General features: G+C 47.0%; 1 protein-coding gene across 1 annotated transcript in view; it reads right to left on the reverse strand.

The window, feature by feature from the left end:
• srcap (Snf2-related CREBBP activator protein) overlaps window positions 1–16,710 on the reverse strand; it is a 39,281-nt gene extending 22,571 nt beyond the window's left edge. Inside the window, exons 1-14 of the mRNA XM_083933452.1 lie at window positions 16,531–16,710; window positions 14,968–15,044; window positions 10,889–13,824; window positions 7,546–7,815; window positions 5,942–6,127; window positions 5,705–5,845; window positions 5,034–5,238; window positions 2,843–3,012; window positions 2,577–2,667; window positions 2,402–2,491; window positions 1,032–1,205; window positions 708–934; window positions 407–584; window positions 172–308 (exon numbers count right to left, since the gene is read on the reverse strand). Coding sequence (XP_083789578.1) covers window positions 172–308; window positions 407–584; window positions 708–934; window positions 1,032–1,205; window positions 2,402–2,491; window positions 2,577–2,667; window positions 2,843–3,012; window positions 5,034–5,238; window positions 5,705–5,845; window positions 5,942–6,127; window positions 7,546–7,815; window positions 10,889–13,585 — 4,566 coding nt within the window. The 5' untranslated portion in view covers window positions 13,586–13,824; window positions 14,968–15,044; window positions 16,531–16,710. The remainder of the gene's footprint in view (window positions 1–171; window positions 309–406; window positions 585–707; window positions 935–1,031; window positions 1,206–2,401; window positions 2,492–2,576; window positions 2,668–2,842; window positions 3,013–5,033; window positions 5,239–5,704; window positions 5,846–5,941; window positions 6,128–7,545; window positions 7,816–10,888; window positions 13,825–14,967; window positions 15,045–16,530) is intronic.
• Between the last annotated feature and the right edge of the window lie 54 nt (window positions 16,711–16,764).

The following is a 16,764-nucleotide window of genomic DNA, read 5'->3' on the forward strand; positions in this document are numbered from 1 at the left end:
ATTTGCACAGACGAGAGGTAGCCCGGCTACCGCGACCAAATCTTTGAACCACCCGTTCATTTTCTCGTATTTGAGACGTGGTTTACAATTGCACAGAGCGTTTATTGGGCGCATGAACGTCTTTCAAATGCGCCTGCACGTCGCCAGCTTGGAGGCGTAACAACACTTCACCTGTCTCTTCAGCTTCCTCTCCTTCTGGCTGCCAAAGTAGGTGAGGATTTTGAAGCCGGGACACCAGCGTTTCAGCTCCATCTCCCAGTTCAACATCACACTGGTGGGGACGATGATGAGGTGAGGGCCCCAGTTACCTGCACACAACGATTCACAGGACGGCGGCACGTAAAAAGGAAAGTCCGAGTTCAATCACTGCATAAAGATACGTATGTGTGTATAAACGGTGTGTTACTTTTTTCACAGGCGAGGTGAGCCAGCAGAGCGATGGTCTGAATGGTCTTGCCCAGGCCCATCTCATCAGCCAGAATGCCGTTTAGCTTTTTCTCGTACATGGTGACCAGCCAGTCGAGTCCGATGTGCTGGTATTCTCGTAATGTGCCGTGCAGCAGGAACGGGATGGGGGTCTTGACCTTTGATTAGGAAGAAGAAGAGAAAATGACAGTTCAGGACACACTTACTTCTCATAAGACTATATTTGGAGGGTTTTCTAATAAAAGAGGAGCTATTAAAGTGTCTAAATACTCAAAAGTGACCTTCGTCGTAGCCAGAGTGTATCCTTTAGGCTGCAGGCTCTCCGCAGTAGCAGCGATGTGGCTGATCTCTTTCTTTGGCCGTGAGCTAGCGGAAGGTGGGCTGTTGTCTCCCTCCTTTAGCAAGACCTCCATCCCTTCATCTCCACAGCCGTCGTCGTCTTCATCGCCCTCGCTCTCCTCCTCGTCCTTCACGCTGTCTTCTTCCTCTCCGCTGTCTCCTTGTGAATCTGGAGGGAAAAGCACAAGACGATAAACAATCTTTAAAAAGCACGCGGAGGGAAATGTGAAAAGTTTATATGAGATTGCCTGTGAGCTCGTTAATACCTGAGGAGGAAGTGTTGCTTTCCACATCACTCTCATCTTCTTCGGTCTCCTCCTCCTCGTCCCCAGACACCTCCGTATCAGAGCTTTCTTTAGAGCCGGATGCAGACGGCGCCTCGAAGTCTGAGGCGTACGCTCCTTTGTACTTCTCCAGCAGCTCCTCAACACTCATATCGCCTACGAGGGGAGCGGAGATGTGTTTAATGCTGCGGGTTCTTTTTAAACAGAGCGCTGCTTAATATGAATGTAGGGCTTGTTGACACGCAGATAGCTGCCACGTACACAACACACAGCTACGTTAACCCCTTAGCAGTCAGACTTTCGTTAAGAGTGGTGAGAGAGGGGGATGTTCAGGGGGAGACAGCAGGTTAACAGTAGATTAAATACAGAAGTAGTGAACCCGAGGATTAACTTGAGATGCTCAAAGTAAAGAGTGTATAAGGGCTCAGCACAGTATGATTTAAGTTTATGATGCCCATTCTCATTCCCTATTATGCAGTTTTGGTGTTGACAGTATTTGTTACACAGATTTGGTGCAACTTTAAACCATTTGTACCACTAAAATTGATAAAAAATTGTCAAAAATCCATCCAAAGTCCATGATTAAGACCCCCAGACTTTCAGGAACACCATAAAAAAAACATGCTGCGATTTAGGATCAAATACTTTTGACTTTCTTTTGAATTTCTGCATGAAAATGTATTTTTTGACGATTGGATGGCGAGCACTTGCCGTGTAAACTGCTCAGAAACCCCCTTTATTGTGAATAGAGGTAGAAGAGCCATCCATCCTCTGAACGCTTTAGGTCTCTAGTTTGTGGTTGTAGAGCTTCATGAGGCTGTGATTATCTTCATTTTAAGGAACTTTTATTGAAATTGAAAAGAAAAATGGTTTGAAAATACCTCCTCGAAGCCAAATTAAGGACACAAATGCATGTGGAGCAAAGTTTGACCCTGAATCATTCATAAAATCTTGTTTATTTAGAGGAAAACTCATTAGTTGTAAAGTTGAAAGTTGAAAATCTTCAGGGCGAAACGTGCCTGGTGTTCAGATCAGGCCTGAAACTAAACCCCGCACTCCCTCCACAACCACCACTGTGGTCGAAGTTGTCTCGCCAAAAAGCAAAACACTGAAGTTTGTGCCTCTCAAAGATCATTTGGAAACATGTACGTTCCCTAACTTTGTCTCAAAAGCCTGGAAATAAAGTATTAAATCAGCACTTAATTTAATTAAGTAAATGTTTTTGGAAGTTGACATTTAAGTTAATTCAGTAATAAAAGAGGCTCTTCAGCTGAGAGAAGCGTGTAAACACCTTCAAAGAGACAACAAGAGGCTACGTGACATGATTACACTTCCTGTTTATGCAGAAATACCTTCTTTGGCCAAGTCGTCCAGTTCCTCTGCGTGGTTCACGTTTCCCTCGACCTTCTCCTGAGCAGCGATGGTGTCCTCCTCGTCCTCAGCTGGAGATGAAACAAATATCACATCACAACATAATATATCTCTGCAATGCTTTTCTCCTTTCTACATGTTTCATTGAGATCTTACCGTCCTCTTCATTGGCAGTGAATTCACCGTCCTCTTCCTCCACCGCTGACGAAGACGTTTCATCAGAGGATTCTTCATCTGAGCCCGACTCCTGTGTAATCCAGTGATTCAGTGATTAAAAAGACATGCAAACATCTGTGGTCCGCATCAAAACAACTCTTATTTGTGTTTTCAAATGTTGTTTTTCTTCATGTTTTTAAATTAGTATCCGTCGTCCAATTCGAGTCCGTTGAAATGTTGAGGACAGACGGGTTTTGTGGAGGCACCTGTGGCATTTTCAGGGTGTTGAGTAGCTGGTCCAGGGGCAGAAGTCCTTCCTCCTTCAGCAGTTCGATCTCCCTCCGATGGCTCTCGGCGTCATTGCCCTCCTGCTGCTCCTCCACCTCGATGGTCTCCTCGTCGTCCTCCTCCTCACAGGGGGGCTCAAAGTCTCGGTCTGCAGCAAGAAAAGAGAACGGGTTCGTACAGAAAAAGACTTGCTTCCTGAATTCTGGGAACACAAAAGATGCATTTGTATTGAAAACGCTTAAGAAGTAAAATGACATGAGTCAGCAATAGGTTCTTGGTGTTTTCAAATTTGTTTTTATTTAGTTTTATCTGAAAAAACTCCCACAGTGAGCGGAAACGTTTTGATTATTACGGCAGCACAGCCCGTCGATATGAGCCAAATAGGCGACCGCCTCAGTTTCATCATAGAGGGGCATAAGTGTATCTTCAGAGGGGATGACGTGCAGCAAACAGACGCACGTCGGATTCAAACTCTACCAGTCGAGCTACTGAGGGGCTCCACAGTTTCATAATGAACTGAGAACATCTGCGGGGAGGGAGACAGACTGACTGACTGTCCTCAGTGCGTCGGGGGTCTGCAGCGATGTCTACAACACACCCGACTAGGGTTGGGTACTAAACTCAGTACTTTTAAAAAAGTTACCATCATGTTGGCAATTCAGACTCAAAGGACCAATTCATGTTCAACCGGTGCCAAAATACAGTAGCTGAGAACGCGTGCGCTTCTCTGTAGGTGACTCTCCTCTGCGTGTTTGATATAGAGCATTGGAGACGGATCAAGACAACGACAACGTCCCCCTGCAGCTCCTTCAAGTCACAGTGAGTCACGGCAACGCTGTCCAAGCAGGCAACGCTCGCTGCACCGCCTCTTATCCGGCTGTTCAGTCAACTAACAACTAACGGCAACTAACATCACTACCAAGAAGAGGCGTTTCTGTCGTAATTCTGTCAAAAAGTCGTCCGTTTGTGATTTTGACAAAGGTTAACCGTAAAAAAGCTGTATTCAGAGCAGCTGTATGTTAGTGGAGCGCCACCTACTGTCCTGAAGAGTTACTCCGTCAATTTCCCGTTCAACCCCCCTCATGTATACGAGGGGAACTTCAGTAATCTGATTACTCCCTAAACCAGGGTATGGTCATTTACGGGTTACTGAGTTAAGCTTCCTCACGTCGTTGCCTTTGCCCTGGTGACAGACTGCCAGGCGCGTTTGGAAGTAAAGAGGCAAACAAAACTAAAAAGGTTTGTACGTGTTTTTTACAGCGGAAATTACAGTTTTGTTATTACAGAGAGAAAACCGAAAGTTCTCTATTTTTAGGTTATTTTTAAAATAGCGTTATTTTGCACACAAATCCACTGACAGGATTTTATTTGGAATACATAATAATATAAAATATTATGAACCGACATGCCTTAATGATGTCATTCTTTATACAGGCGACCTATCATTGATTGTTTTAGAGCTCAATAAACACGGATCATAACAGACACTGTGATCTTCCAGGTGACGTGGACCGGAGACCGGAGCTTATCAGGCATTTAGTGAATAACTGCAGCCTCAGGAGGTGATTTGGTCCAAACGCAGCCTTCATGAGTAGAACTTTCAGTTTGGGTTTCACGGCCGTTTAGACTTTGGCTTGTTAAGCGGACTGTCGCTGCACTTCATCACAACAAAAACAGTCAGATAACAAAATGAAAGCGAGACTGGTCACTGACTGACACTAATGAACCACTGTCCTTCCTCTGACGGAGCAAAAACCCTTAAATTAAAGCCCTCTCCACGCGTCAGGAATCAACCGCCATTGATAACGCGGGCAGCCGACTCGTCTGACGGGTTTGACAAGTCTCGAGTCTGACGGTTGCCAAGTCCATTCAGCGCCGTGGAGACGAGTATCACAAATAACATCGTCTTAGTCGAGATGCAACTGAGCTCAGGTGAGAACATGGTTGATTCACTGAAAAGATGCAATGACCTTGATGAAGAAGAAAAGGGTTTTGTCTCCTTGAAACCATTTTACCTTTGAAATCTAATCATACGTGTGTGTGTAGCTATGACAACGTCCCCGTGTGAGCCAATGATTCAGCTCTGAACGCCGTCTCGCTGGTGAAACACACAGAGACAGTAAGCTTCTATTTCTGAGGTGGGAAATAAAAAATAAAACAGGTTCTGACCGTCCTCGTCAGCAGCAGGTGCCACAGATTTCTGGGGTGGCTGAGGGACGGGTTCGGGTTCGGCGTCAGCGGGGCGGGTGGGTGCGAGTGACTTGCTGAGAAGGTGCGAGTATTTCTCCGTCTGGCCGACAATGAAGTCCAGCTGCAGGTCCAACGCCTTCTTCCTCTTTTCCTCCAGTCTGGACTGCTGCTTGTACTGCACCACCTTTACGGACACAAGATAAGACAAACACTCTTAACACACGCGGGGGACTTTACTCGATAACTCCGGTGCCCTGTGACGACTTTTTGGCTCCGTATTAAAGAGTGAAAGTTGTTGGTATCAGATGAAACAGGACAATCTAAAGCCACCGGTTCAGTTCGTTTTGTTATTTTTCACTAATAGAAACTGTGGCCCTGTTTACACGTCAACGCTCACGGGTGCAAAACGTCAGATTACTTTATCAGATGTGCATTTCGTTTAGACAGCGTTTTTGGGGCTTAAAAACACCCAAAAAGTTAAACCACCCTCCAGAGTGTAAATGTAAATAACACTCCACCCTTTAAAGGGGCGTTTCTCAAACACCATGTAAACACAGCAACCCTGGGTAGAATTTGACCACAGTTAACCGGTAGAAAAAGCCGTATTCTGCTCAAATACAGCCGAGCACTGAAGCAGAATGCGTCCGTACCTTTTCCACACTGCTCCAGAAAGCGCGGACCTCCTTTGCGATGTTGGACGCGACTCTCCTGATTTTAGCGTGCTCGTCTCTCTTGGCTTTTTCTTCCTTTTGCCTCAGATCCTCGTGGTGTCGCATCACCATTCGCACCACCTAAATAGAAACAGAACAAACAGAAACGCTTCTAAAAACAGAAAACACACACACGTAATCTTTCTCGAAACAAGCCAGTGACCACACACTCTTTACCTTTCTCGCCACCCCTCTCTTCCACCGTCTCTCCTGAGCGAAGTCAGCGGAGAGCCACTGCATCTCCTCGCACAGGTAGTCCCAGTGAACTTTGGGCCGCGGCGGCTCCGTCAGCCGGGTGAGACGCTTCATTGACCAGAAGCCCTCTCGCTTCATTGACTGGGTCCGATGCTCGATGTCGGCTTCCTGCAGGACACATAAAAAAATCTCAGTACATCCTGCAAACACGTGCCGGTTGCTTTTGGGCGGACTCACACTGTCCATCCGTACCGTGACCAAGCACGTTTCCCAGCTAAAGTCTGGTTCGTTTGACCAGTGTGAGTGCAACCGTACCGCGCCAAGGAGCGTTACGCTTGCCGTCCACGGCCCGTTTTGGAGAGGTGGGCTTTTGTAAAGCACGGTTGCACATGTACGAGCACAAGCGTGCGCACGTGTACGAGCACGAGGCCTACGGCGGTTCTGAGGTCATTTCCTGTGCGCCTGTTGGGACGTAGAAAAAAGAAGGAGGGACCATGCGCGGACATTTCAAACAATGGCGGTGAAAGGTTCACGTTGGTGTGATGCGGAGGTGGAGTGTTTACTGCAGATTTGGTCGATGAAAAGATTCAAAAACAGTCGACAAGAAGCACAAAAACTCCGAGGTCTACGGAAAGATCTGGAAACAAAGCCACGCATCGCCATGACGTCATCAATGCGTGTGACGTGTTACGGCGTGATGACATATAGGCAGCAAGAACCATTCGCCGAGGCCCAGGTAATGAGGGGGGACAAGGACCCTAAAGCACGGGGCACGGGACGCACGCACAGTGGGAGTGCGCCCTCAGGCTTTGCACTCTCCCTGCTCACATCCTAAATAAAAACAACGCACATACCGAGTAACCTGGAGAGGCTCTGTGTGGGAACCCTGGCATCTTACTACTGTGGTCCCTCAGGGTTCAGAGAGTCTAAAATCACCTTATATGACGCGGTGGTCATCGAAACAGACAACAGCAGCGTAGTTTGAACATAACTGCTGCAGGAGGTTTTAACTCTCAACGCAGAAGGTGATTTAAACTTGGGACTCCAGGAGTATGTGGGAAATAACCAGGGTTTCCTTCTTTCTTTGTAAGTGTTTCTTAATCTATGATGTAAATCCTTGGTTTCTGTTTATTAACACAACAGTCGAGCTGTGGATGAGTGCTGGGGGGATTGCAGAGAGGAGTCACATGGGGGGTTTTGCAAATGGTGACATTTGGTGGTCGTAAAACACTGATAACATCCACTGGGGTCATAAACATTGGGTAGTGTGTTGTTACTGTGATGTCCTTGTGCTTGTACGGTGCTTTGGTGTGGCTGTTTATATGCTGAAGCGATGCGGAGAACGCCAGAGAACATTTCAGACCCGGGTGTGGTACCGTCTCTCCTGTATGCACGCAGCTTAGTATGAAAGGCTCTGACAGGTAGCCTGGCATTAATAAGTCATATACACACACACACATACACACACACACACACCTTTCAACTGCATTTTACGACACCTCAAAACCACCTGTGGACTCTTTCTGTATTACTAATCAACGACCAAATTAAAAGTCGTGACAGTGTTTAATATACTGCTGACTCACGTGTTTAGCCAGCTCTGCCATGTCCGTGTGGCGCTCTCCGCGGGGCCGCTGAGGCGTGGACTGATCCGTTGGGGACGAAGAGGAGGAACTGTAGACACTGACAGAGGAGGGAGACACGAACTTCCCGTGAGGACCGCGGAGAAACGAGGACTTCTCCCGACGCGGGGTCGACCAGTCGCCGGTGGGCGAGGGGCCGGGGTAAGAGGAGGAGGTGGAGGGTGAGGCAGGAGACGAACTCCCTGTCACCCTGTCTGCTATCCACTGGCGTACCTGAAGACAAGGGGAGGAGGAGAAAGGTGAAATTACTTTTAAAACATTAGCAAAAGTAGCAAAAGCAGCAAAAGCCACATGCACAGACGAGGTTAGAAGCGTTTACGAGAAGCAAATCCAGACGTGCTGGAGGATTATGAACCATCAGTGCGTTTCTGTCATGCATACAATCATCAAGCAGGAGTCAAAGGAAAAGCCCTTTGAAGTCCAGATGCTCCCCAACATTAGCAGTGACAGCGCCTGACTACCAAGTGCTGGTGAATGATCCTGCTGAGAGGGAAACCTCTCTGGGTGTCTGACAGCACCACTTACCTTAAGGAACAGTGCCTGGCTGTCTGTCCTGCTCTGTCCACGCTGGAAACACACACATGGCTTAGCATGCGGCCAACTTAGGAGGAATAAATCACTAATAATAATAAAAACAATTCACACAACAGACGTTTACGTGCAGTGAAAACATGCAGTCATACGCAATATGAATTTGAGGGGTGCACGTGACATTTTGGGTGGAAATGAGTCGTTTATATAAATCAAATAAAAGCTTTTGATGAGATTTCTAAACCAGTTATTAATGAAAAAGGAAAAAGGCCAACACAGTAAACTATTGTTTTGTACATGCAGTTAATATATTTCTGCACATCCTGCATGAATCTGTGCAGCTTTTCCATCTAAATCACTTTAAATTTGACGTATTTGTAATCAAAATTCATATTTTATGGTAATCTTTCTATTCTATATTTCATTGCACGTGAAAACTCACTGATATTTGGGGCCAAAAGGGCCTAAAAAAGTACTTTTTTGTAAATAAACGTCAGTGTTTGAATATTAAAGACTGAATGTGATAAAGTGAGGATAAAATGTGGTTGTTTTTTGTTTTAGATCACCTGTAAAGTTAATTAAAAGGTCACTTAAGGGTCCCTCTGGTTCTCACCCCTTGAATTACAGAATTAAACGATATGATGGTGAAGCAGGGATGCACCGATCACACTGTTTCAGTCCTTGTTTTTGGATAAAAAATGTTTAAATAACACGCCGCACGGTGTGGAAGCGGCTGGGATCGTCCTCAGGCTCAACTTTAACATCACTTTCCTGACTTTGTAGAATAAAAAGTAACAAATACATGATATAAATGTACCCGATTGTTACTGAAGGTTGTGTGTTTAGGCTCGGTTTGTCTGTTTGTCAGCAGGATTATGGGAAAACTACATAAATTTAATGAAACTTTGTTGAAGGTTGTTTAAATGGGCAAAAGAAAAACCCATTAAGTTTCAAATCACTGTGTGGATACACGCATTATTTTTCCCTTTCGTTAACACGGTCGTCAATACCAGAGTTTTAAGCTTTGATACAATACGAGCATAAAGAAAACGAAACTCAAATTCACAATAAAAAGGACAAAATGTTCTTTTTTGGCATTAAAAACCTGCTGGTTCAGATAAAGACACACAACACAAACCAACACAGCTGATTTTCCTCTGCGTTGTTTCATCTCAGCCTTTCCTCTTTTCTCTTTAGATAACGTCGAACGTGGATATTGTGTCGCTTTGAAACACGTGCTATTGAAAAGAATTGAAGTACTGATACTTTTTATTCTCATGGCGTCGGAACAATTGGAGAAATTAGTTCCTGACTGGAGAGATTCACACTGCAGAAACAGAGATAAGGGGCCCAGGAGGAGGTCTGTGCTTGTTTCTTATTATTATTATTAAAATAATAAATGCTGCAACTTGGTGAAAATTAAACAGGGATTATAATTCAAGTGTAAACCTTTTTGCATTCAGCAACAAATCAAAACTGTAAGAATTATAACTTCACTCCTGTTATTTGAGTCAGGACCAGCCTGATATCACACTGATTTGTTTTTATTTATCAGCTCCTTATTAAAGTCGTGCTACGGTCCCACGCGCAGACACTAAACTAAACAATAAACATTAAAACTCAACACGACCTTTAAAAAACCATGAGCACAAACTTCCACCCACGACAGTAATTGTTCCTTATTCGTGTTCTGTTTTCTGATTATTTTCTGTTTGCATTTATTCTGTTTTCATTATAAAGTTTGAATGAATGAATCAGTGTCAGATGAGTGCATCCCTGAAAAATACACATATATGAGCATGCACAGTGGGACCTGACCAACTCTTTACTGAGACGAGTAAAATCAGCTTTGAGAAACACATAGAAATTAATAAAACACGTTTCATCTTCACTGTGCAACAGTCGACAAGACGCCCAGACACACATTTACATTTATCAACATAGTTTTCACTTCAGCTACGTCCCTGTCTTCAGATACTAAAGGCCCATTCCCACCCTGCGATAAATACGGATACGGAAACACAGCAGTACCACCGGACGCTGAGGCGGCAGTATCCACAAATACGATTTACGTACAAACAGCCAAACCAGTAAACGATTACGATCGCCTCTTTCGTCAGTCAGACCTCTTTTTCATGGAGTGAAATAACAATTACGTAAAAAACTCAGATGTGTTCAAACAACGGGGGAAACAGCCGGATACAAGTACAACCTTTTGCAACAATCAATGAAGAAGAGAGATTTTAAATGCCGCAAACTTTGGAGGAGAAAGTCTGCGAGTTGCAAAACCAAAGACAAAGACACGGCATTAAAGGTGTCAGTTCTTACGAGTGGTCTCACACGCCACCGCTGCGTTCACTTTTTGCGCCTTTTTTCCGATTTCAGATGACAAACAGCAAAACCCTCTCCTCTTCAGACGCCATGTTTGCGATTGTCAATGCCGGCAATTTGCGACGGGGCGCTGCCCTCTAAAAGGATGTGTTGCATAACATCCGTAACCACGCTGAAACCGGACGGAGGCTAGCACCAGGAGACGATGTTTGGATTTGGTTTCGATCCTTTACTGTCTTACAGAGGCGTCCAAGGACATTTAGTATCATGAGGCACAGATACTTCAATGTGTCATTTTCAAAGCTATATTACTCGACTTCCTGCCTCTGGACGCACGCCGTCTCCCCCCCGTCTACGCTTCCCTGCAACGTCATAGACCTGAAATAAAATGGATTTAATTACATTCATTCATTCATGAAATTACCTTGTGTGGAGAGCTCGGGGTGGTCATCTCGCTCTCTGTTTTGTCTGCCTCTGGCTCGTCATCGCTGCCCTCCTCCGGACTGCTGACCTGTCCTGAAGCGGCGTCCTGAGCCTCCGTTTCTCCCGTTGGTTCGTCCTGCTCCATGTCCTCGCTCTCTTCCTCTGTGTAGAAGGAGTCCGGTTGGCTGATGGCTGAGTCATTAAGACTGCTAGATGCCGCCACCGCGCCGTCCCCTTCCGCTGATGCCGGGAGCACGTACAGGGCGTTAGGCGGCGCAGTCGTAGCAGCGTCTGTAGAGGTGACGACGTCCTGGGACGCCTCACATGAAGTTTCAGTAACATTTAAGGCCTCTTTGTCTGGTTTGCTTGTTGAGGATGCTGGGGTGACAGATGCACCCGGGTCAAGTTGAAGTGAGTTACCGCTCTGTACCTTGACGGGAGGGGCGGCTGCTGACACCAGAGTTTTATTGACGGAGCACTGCGTCTGATCTCTCTGACCGCTGAGAGCCCCAGATGCACATAAAGAGTCTGGGACAGCTTTGGGAAGGCACTCGTCAGACGCCGTGCCAGACCGTGAGCTGTGGGCATTGGCCAGCGCGCCGCCCGCATTCTGTGGCTTGGACACCTGTGCCAAAAGGGAGGGTGGGGGTTTGAGGAGGGGAGTCTCTCTCGGTTTAAGCAGGAGCAGCTTTGGATTTATAGTGGTGCAGAAAGCCTGTGGTTTGGTTCCTGTGTGCACGGTGATATTCTGGATACTCTGTGACTGCGTCAAAGCCGCGCGCTTCGTGGCAGTTTGGACAGTCTGTTTTAGAGAGGGCTGAACTTGCACTGAAACAGCAACAGGTGACTCCCTCCCCACGCCCTCACCGCTAACCACCGGTGATGTGAAAGATAACGCGCCAGCTGAGCCCGCTTCCTGTTTTTGAGAAGCCGTTTGAGTCACAGGAGGAGAGTCCCTCACTTCCGTCCCGGCGCCTGACCGCTCAACGGCGAGTGAGTCAGATGTAACAGCAGCTACTTCAACCAAACAAACCTGACTTGAGCTCGCCACCTCAACAGCTTGGCGAGCGTCTAATACCAAATGCTGCCCGACCGCAGCGACCACCGTGTTCTGTAATGACAAATCGTGGGAATTGCTGTTAGAGGAATCCCGTATTTGATTTGGCAAGGCCTGCTGGGAAATAATGACAGTGCCGCTTTCGTTAATCGCGTGAAGAGACGGTTCAGTGTACTCCTCGGTGTGTTCTAGTAACGCGTCGAATAAGTTCACCTCGTACCCCGGAGAGTGAGGGATTTGTGCACTACTGCTGGCACACACCGTTTCCTCGGCGACCTCCTCTACCAGGGTGCAGAACTCGTACACCTCCACGGGTTGCGAGTCCAACTCGATATCTGCCTGAACCCCTTCTTCGTACAGCTTCGGTTCCCCGCCGCTCAGCTCGTTGACGATGGCGGCTTCGCAGACGCTGCCGTCTTCTCGCTGCAGCAGGTAACTCTGATTCAGGTGCATGCTCGACCAGTCCCCGCTGATGTGAGCCTCCTCTCTGACCACGACGATTTCTTGCGCTCCGGCTGAATGCACCAGCTGGGCGGCGGTCAGTGCGGTCTCGGTTGCGGGTGCTTGGTCAGAGGGGTGAGATGTTTCTGCTTTGACGACTGCCTCCGCCTGCAGTGAGACGAACAGACGAGGTGGAGCGGAGGGTTTGGAGGAACTCTCTGGCAGCATTGTGACGTCAGGCGAGGAGGTGACAGTTTGTTCTTCCTTCACGCTCTCCTCCCTCTGCTCGCCGATGTCGCCATCTTCTCTGGACGCAGAGCTTCCTTTTCCAGGCGAGGCGTATAATCCGGGAAGCGATTCTCTCGCTTTCGGGGGCTGAAGTATTTCAGCCGAGGTCGGTTGTCTCTCTTTGCGAGAGGCGTCAGCGAGTTCTTTGACGCGCTCAAACGTCTCAGCTGATTCCAAAGAATTTGATTTCTGTGTTTCTCTGGCATCAGCTGATATCTCCGTGATGATTTCAGGCTGTGTTTTTGACTGGTCAGTTTGTTTAATCTCTCTGTTGCCAGGTGAGGGTAAAGGGAGCGGAGACGACTGTGAGTCCTGGTTACCACCTGCCGGCTCCGCAGCACCCGGTGGGGGTATATGGCTGCCTTGATTTGCGTGGACAAGCGGGCCCTTGTCAGACGGCTCCACAGCCCCGTGTTCTGTGGCGTCTTGGATTTTAAAACTTGATTGTGGGACAGATGGAGATGAGGCTGTGAAATGGATTTGAGATCGGGGTTGGAAGAGAATATTTCCGCCCTTGTGCTCTTTCCCAAGCTCCACGTTTGTTCCAGTCTCTGGTTTATATTCCACTGTGACGGACTGTTTCTCCTTTGTCCCCGTAATAACCACGGGTCCAGCACCTTCTCTGGGTGGCTGGATCTGGTTTGTCTGACTATTCGAGTGGTTTTTCTCTTTATCAGTTTGTGACCCGTATTGCAACTCTTGCACTGTGCTGTCAATCTGTGTATCTGGAGCGACGGGGGGACAAAGGGGAGCTGGGAGCCTTTGCACCTCCGCGGAGGAACCGCAGTCCACGTGGAAGGATCTCGAAACTCCGACACCTTCAACAACGCTCTCCTCGGCGTGGACTTCTTCTGAGATGTCGCCGCTGGTCGGGAGAGTCTCGGGCAGGTTGGTCTCAGAGGCGTCCTCCATGCCGAGGAATGCTGAGTCGTTGCTCTCGGGCAGTGGCACAGTGGACAGATTGGTGAGCGGAGGAACTGGGCGGGGGGCAGCTGCGACCGGCTGCGGGGCACGCCGAAGTGACTCCCCAGCCACATTCTGTGCAGCCTGGGGGTTGCCACCCAGCACATCCACAGCCGGAGAGGCACGCTGCCGCGCCGCCTCCTCCCCAGAGCGTCCCTCCTCTGTGCTGCCCCGGCTACACACTGCACCTGTGGGGGATACAGGCGGTTAAAACACAGTGTCTGGACCATGAAGAAGAAGAAAAAAGAACAGGGACGTGAAAAAAATAACTCGGCACAAATAAAAATAGCGTTTGTGGATGAGGAAGGCAGACTGTGCTGCTGCTGTGTTGTTGTTTTTTAAATTCAAGTACAGGAGATTATATTCTCCTCGCCACATTTCCTCCCCGCTATCTCATAAAAGTCACACCTCATCATCAAGTCATAGAGGTCGTTTCAATTAATAAATAAACAGTCTGTATGAAATAATGCGTATTATGTGCGAATTAAATACTTGACAGATGAAAAGTACTAAAGACATTTAGTGTGAAAAGAACATTACGTGCTGTGAAGCGGCGTCCAAATGGCATAAATACTGCGGTCATGAAGTTCAGACGCTGTTTTATCGACAATCACAATAAAAACAATACATACAACTATATATAAAAAGGACATTTTTTAAGGTGACCAGCGTTTTGAGACAAAATCCGGGACATTTTTGGTTCAAAGGCGTAAAAACCTCCAAAAATGACCGGTTTGATATTCAGACTAAAACCCTATTCTGCATTTAAACCATTTAATTTAATTATGTCAAACCACTTCTGCAACGTAAAGACTGATATTCCTCATGTGTCACAAGGCTGGTTTTTTAATAATATATTTATGATTTTCTCATCTCATCTCATCTTCAGCCTCTTATCCGGGGTCGGGTCTCAGGGGCAGCAGCTCCAGCAGGGGACCCCAAACTTCCCTTTCCCGGGCCACATTAACCAGCTCTAACTGGGGGATCCTGAGGCGTTCCCAGGCCAGTGTGGAGATCTAATCTCTCCCAAACTTAAATCTATTATACTTCCTTATCTTTTGACCTGGAGATGTCAAACCAATTTGTGACTGTGAGCAGTAGGGTGCGCAACTATACGAGATGTGTGGTTAATATTTACATTTTTCATTTTTGGATCATTTCAGTCACAAAGAAAAACCGGGGACGTCTGGTCACCCTATAATTTTTAGACTGTTTTGACGTTCTTGATCATGTCATACTGCACAGCATGTGACTATTTTCTACACTACACTCTAAAAACAGAAAGAAAGTCAGCAAGCTAATGTGTGTGTGTGCGTGTGCAAACTTCTCACCTGTCTGTGGTGTGAGACACAGATCTTCTGTGCTTTCTACTTCCAGGATGCTGAAATTAGGGTCCCCTCCACATATTCTGAGGGAGGCGGAAACAAGAGATGAACGGCTGACTTTTATTATTTAAAATCAAACATGCAATCAAAGAAAAACCAACTCTAACACTGTGCTTGCAACATGAACACACACCTATGAGAGGACAGCAGCAGTGCAACAAAAAGGAGCTAATGCTAGATTTCATTTTAGTAAACACAAATATCCCAGTGTGTGTTTATGTGTGTGTGTGTGTGTGTGTGTGTGTGTGTGTGTGTGTGTAGGGGGACGATGAGTAACATGATGTCACGTCACGAGAGCAGCAGAAACACTCACATAGCTTTAGGTTAGCCAACTGCTACAGGGCTACAGCTGCTGTGTGTGTGTGTGTGTGTGTGTGTGTGTGTGTTTAGTGGTGCATCTTGCAGCAGTAATAAAAAACACTCAGTTGAAGCAGCAATAAACGAGCAGCTCCTTCCAAGTTGCATTTTTTGCTGCAGTCGCCCACAGGAAGATGTTAGGGACCCTGCAGCACGCGCTCTCTCAAAAGCTCAAATGCTAAAAGCCGGTGACCAAGCGCGCGGGCCCTCTCGAGTCATTCATTTTTAGACATAAAGCTGCAGCTAAATGTGGGTTTGTGGAGGAGGGGGCTGCTTCAACTTGTATTCGAGCGACCATCTGTGCAAAATCACACCTTTATTCAGCAGTTGCGTGTGCGTTTGCATGAGAGCTCTGCACAATAACACTGCTGCTGCTGCTGCTGCCGCTGCTGCTGCTTGGGTGGCACTGAGAAAGGAAAAGCCTGCCGCTAACTAGAAGAGTTTAACTAAAGGGTGCGTTCATTTCCACGCGCAGGCGCCGCTATCATCCCCACCCGCGGTTATGTAATTGCTCCCTTACAACAGAAAGCCCGTCCTAGTACCGTCACATTAAGATTTAAGTTACTTCTCACTGAGACACAAGGAAAAAACATCCAAAAAAAGCTTCTTGCATGCACGATACAGAGAGAGCAGGAGGAGGAGGGGGGAAGAGGGGGGCACTCACTCGTGACGTCATTGCGTGGGGTCAAATCTTTGTTTCCCGATAAATTAAACGCGTTAAAATTATTCCCTTTAAACCACCCGTGCGTGTTACTTTCTCACTAGAAATAAAAAGCAGCAAAACAAAAAAAATGTTATAAAGTTCCACATAAATTTTGCAATGATTACACGGGGGACCTAAGGGGGGATCTACACGGTCCCAACGGCTGGCTGCTTTAGAAGCGACCTTTAAGGAAATGATGATTCAATTGTTACCGTTTAAACGTTTAAATTAGTTTTTTTCACCGCTGTTGTGGCTTTTTGTTTCGGTGTCCGCTTTAGGTTTGAATGTATCGCCAACACGTTTCAATTTAAATGTTTAAAAAGGCCCACCAAGTAAAACGCGGTTTGATTGTGTCCTTTCGTGAGTCGGAGACCCCCTTTAAATCCCCCCATTACTTCCTCCTTGCCCCCCTCCCCTCTCCAAGGCCGCCATCTTAAGTTCCCACCTACCTGAAATTTCCGACCGATTTTCTTTTACTAAATTCTCGTTGAAGAAGTCGTCATCCGCGTAAAATCGCACTCAATCCGTAATGCCAGTAATCCAAACTGTCTCCCGGTACCCAACGAGGTACCACTAGGTCCGTGGGAAGAAGTTAAAATACGGACCGGGAGAGACTGGGCTTTCGGCGCAGAATGTAGCGGTCGCGGGGAGGAGACTTTACGCAGCGAAATGGTGGAGGCACC

Source organism: Echiichthys vipera (genome assembly GCF_963691815.1).
Source record: "Echiichthys vipera genome assembly, chromosome: 18".
In the NCBI taxonomy this organism is placed as follows: Eukaryota; Metazoa; Chordata; class Actinopteri; order Perciformes; family Trachinidae; genus Echiichthys; species Echiichthys vipera.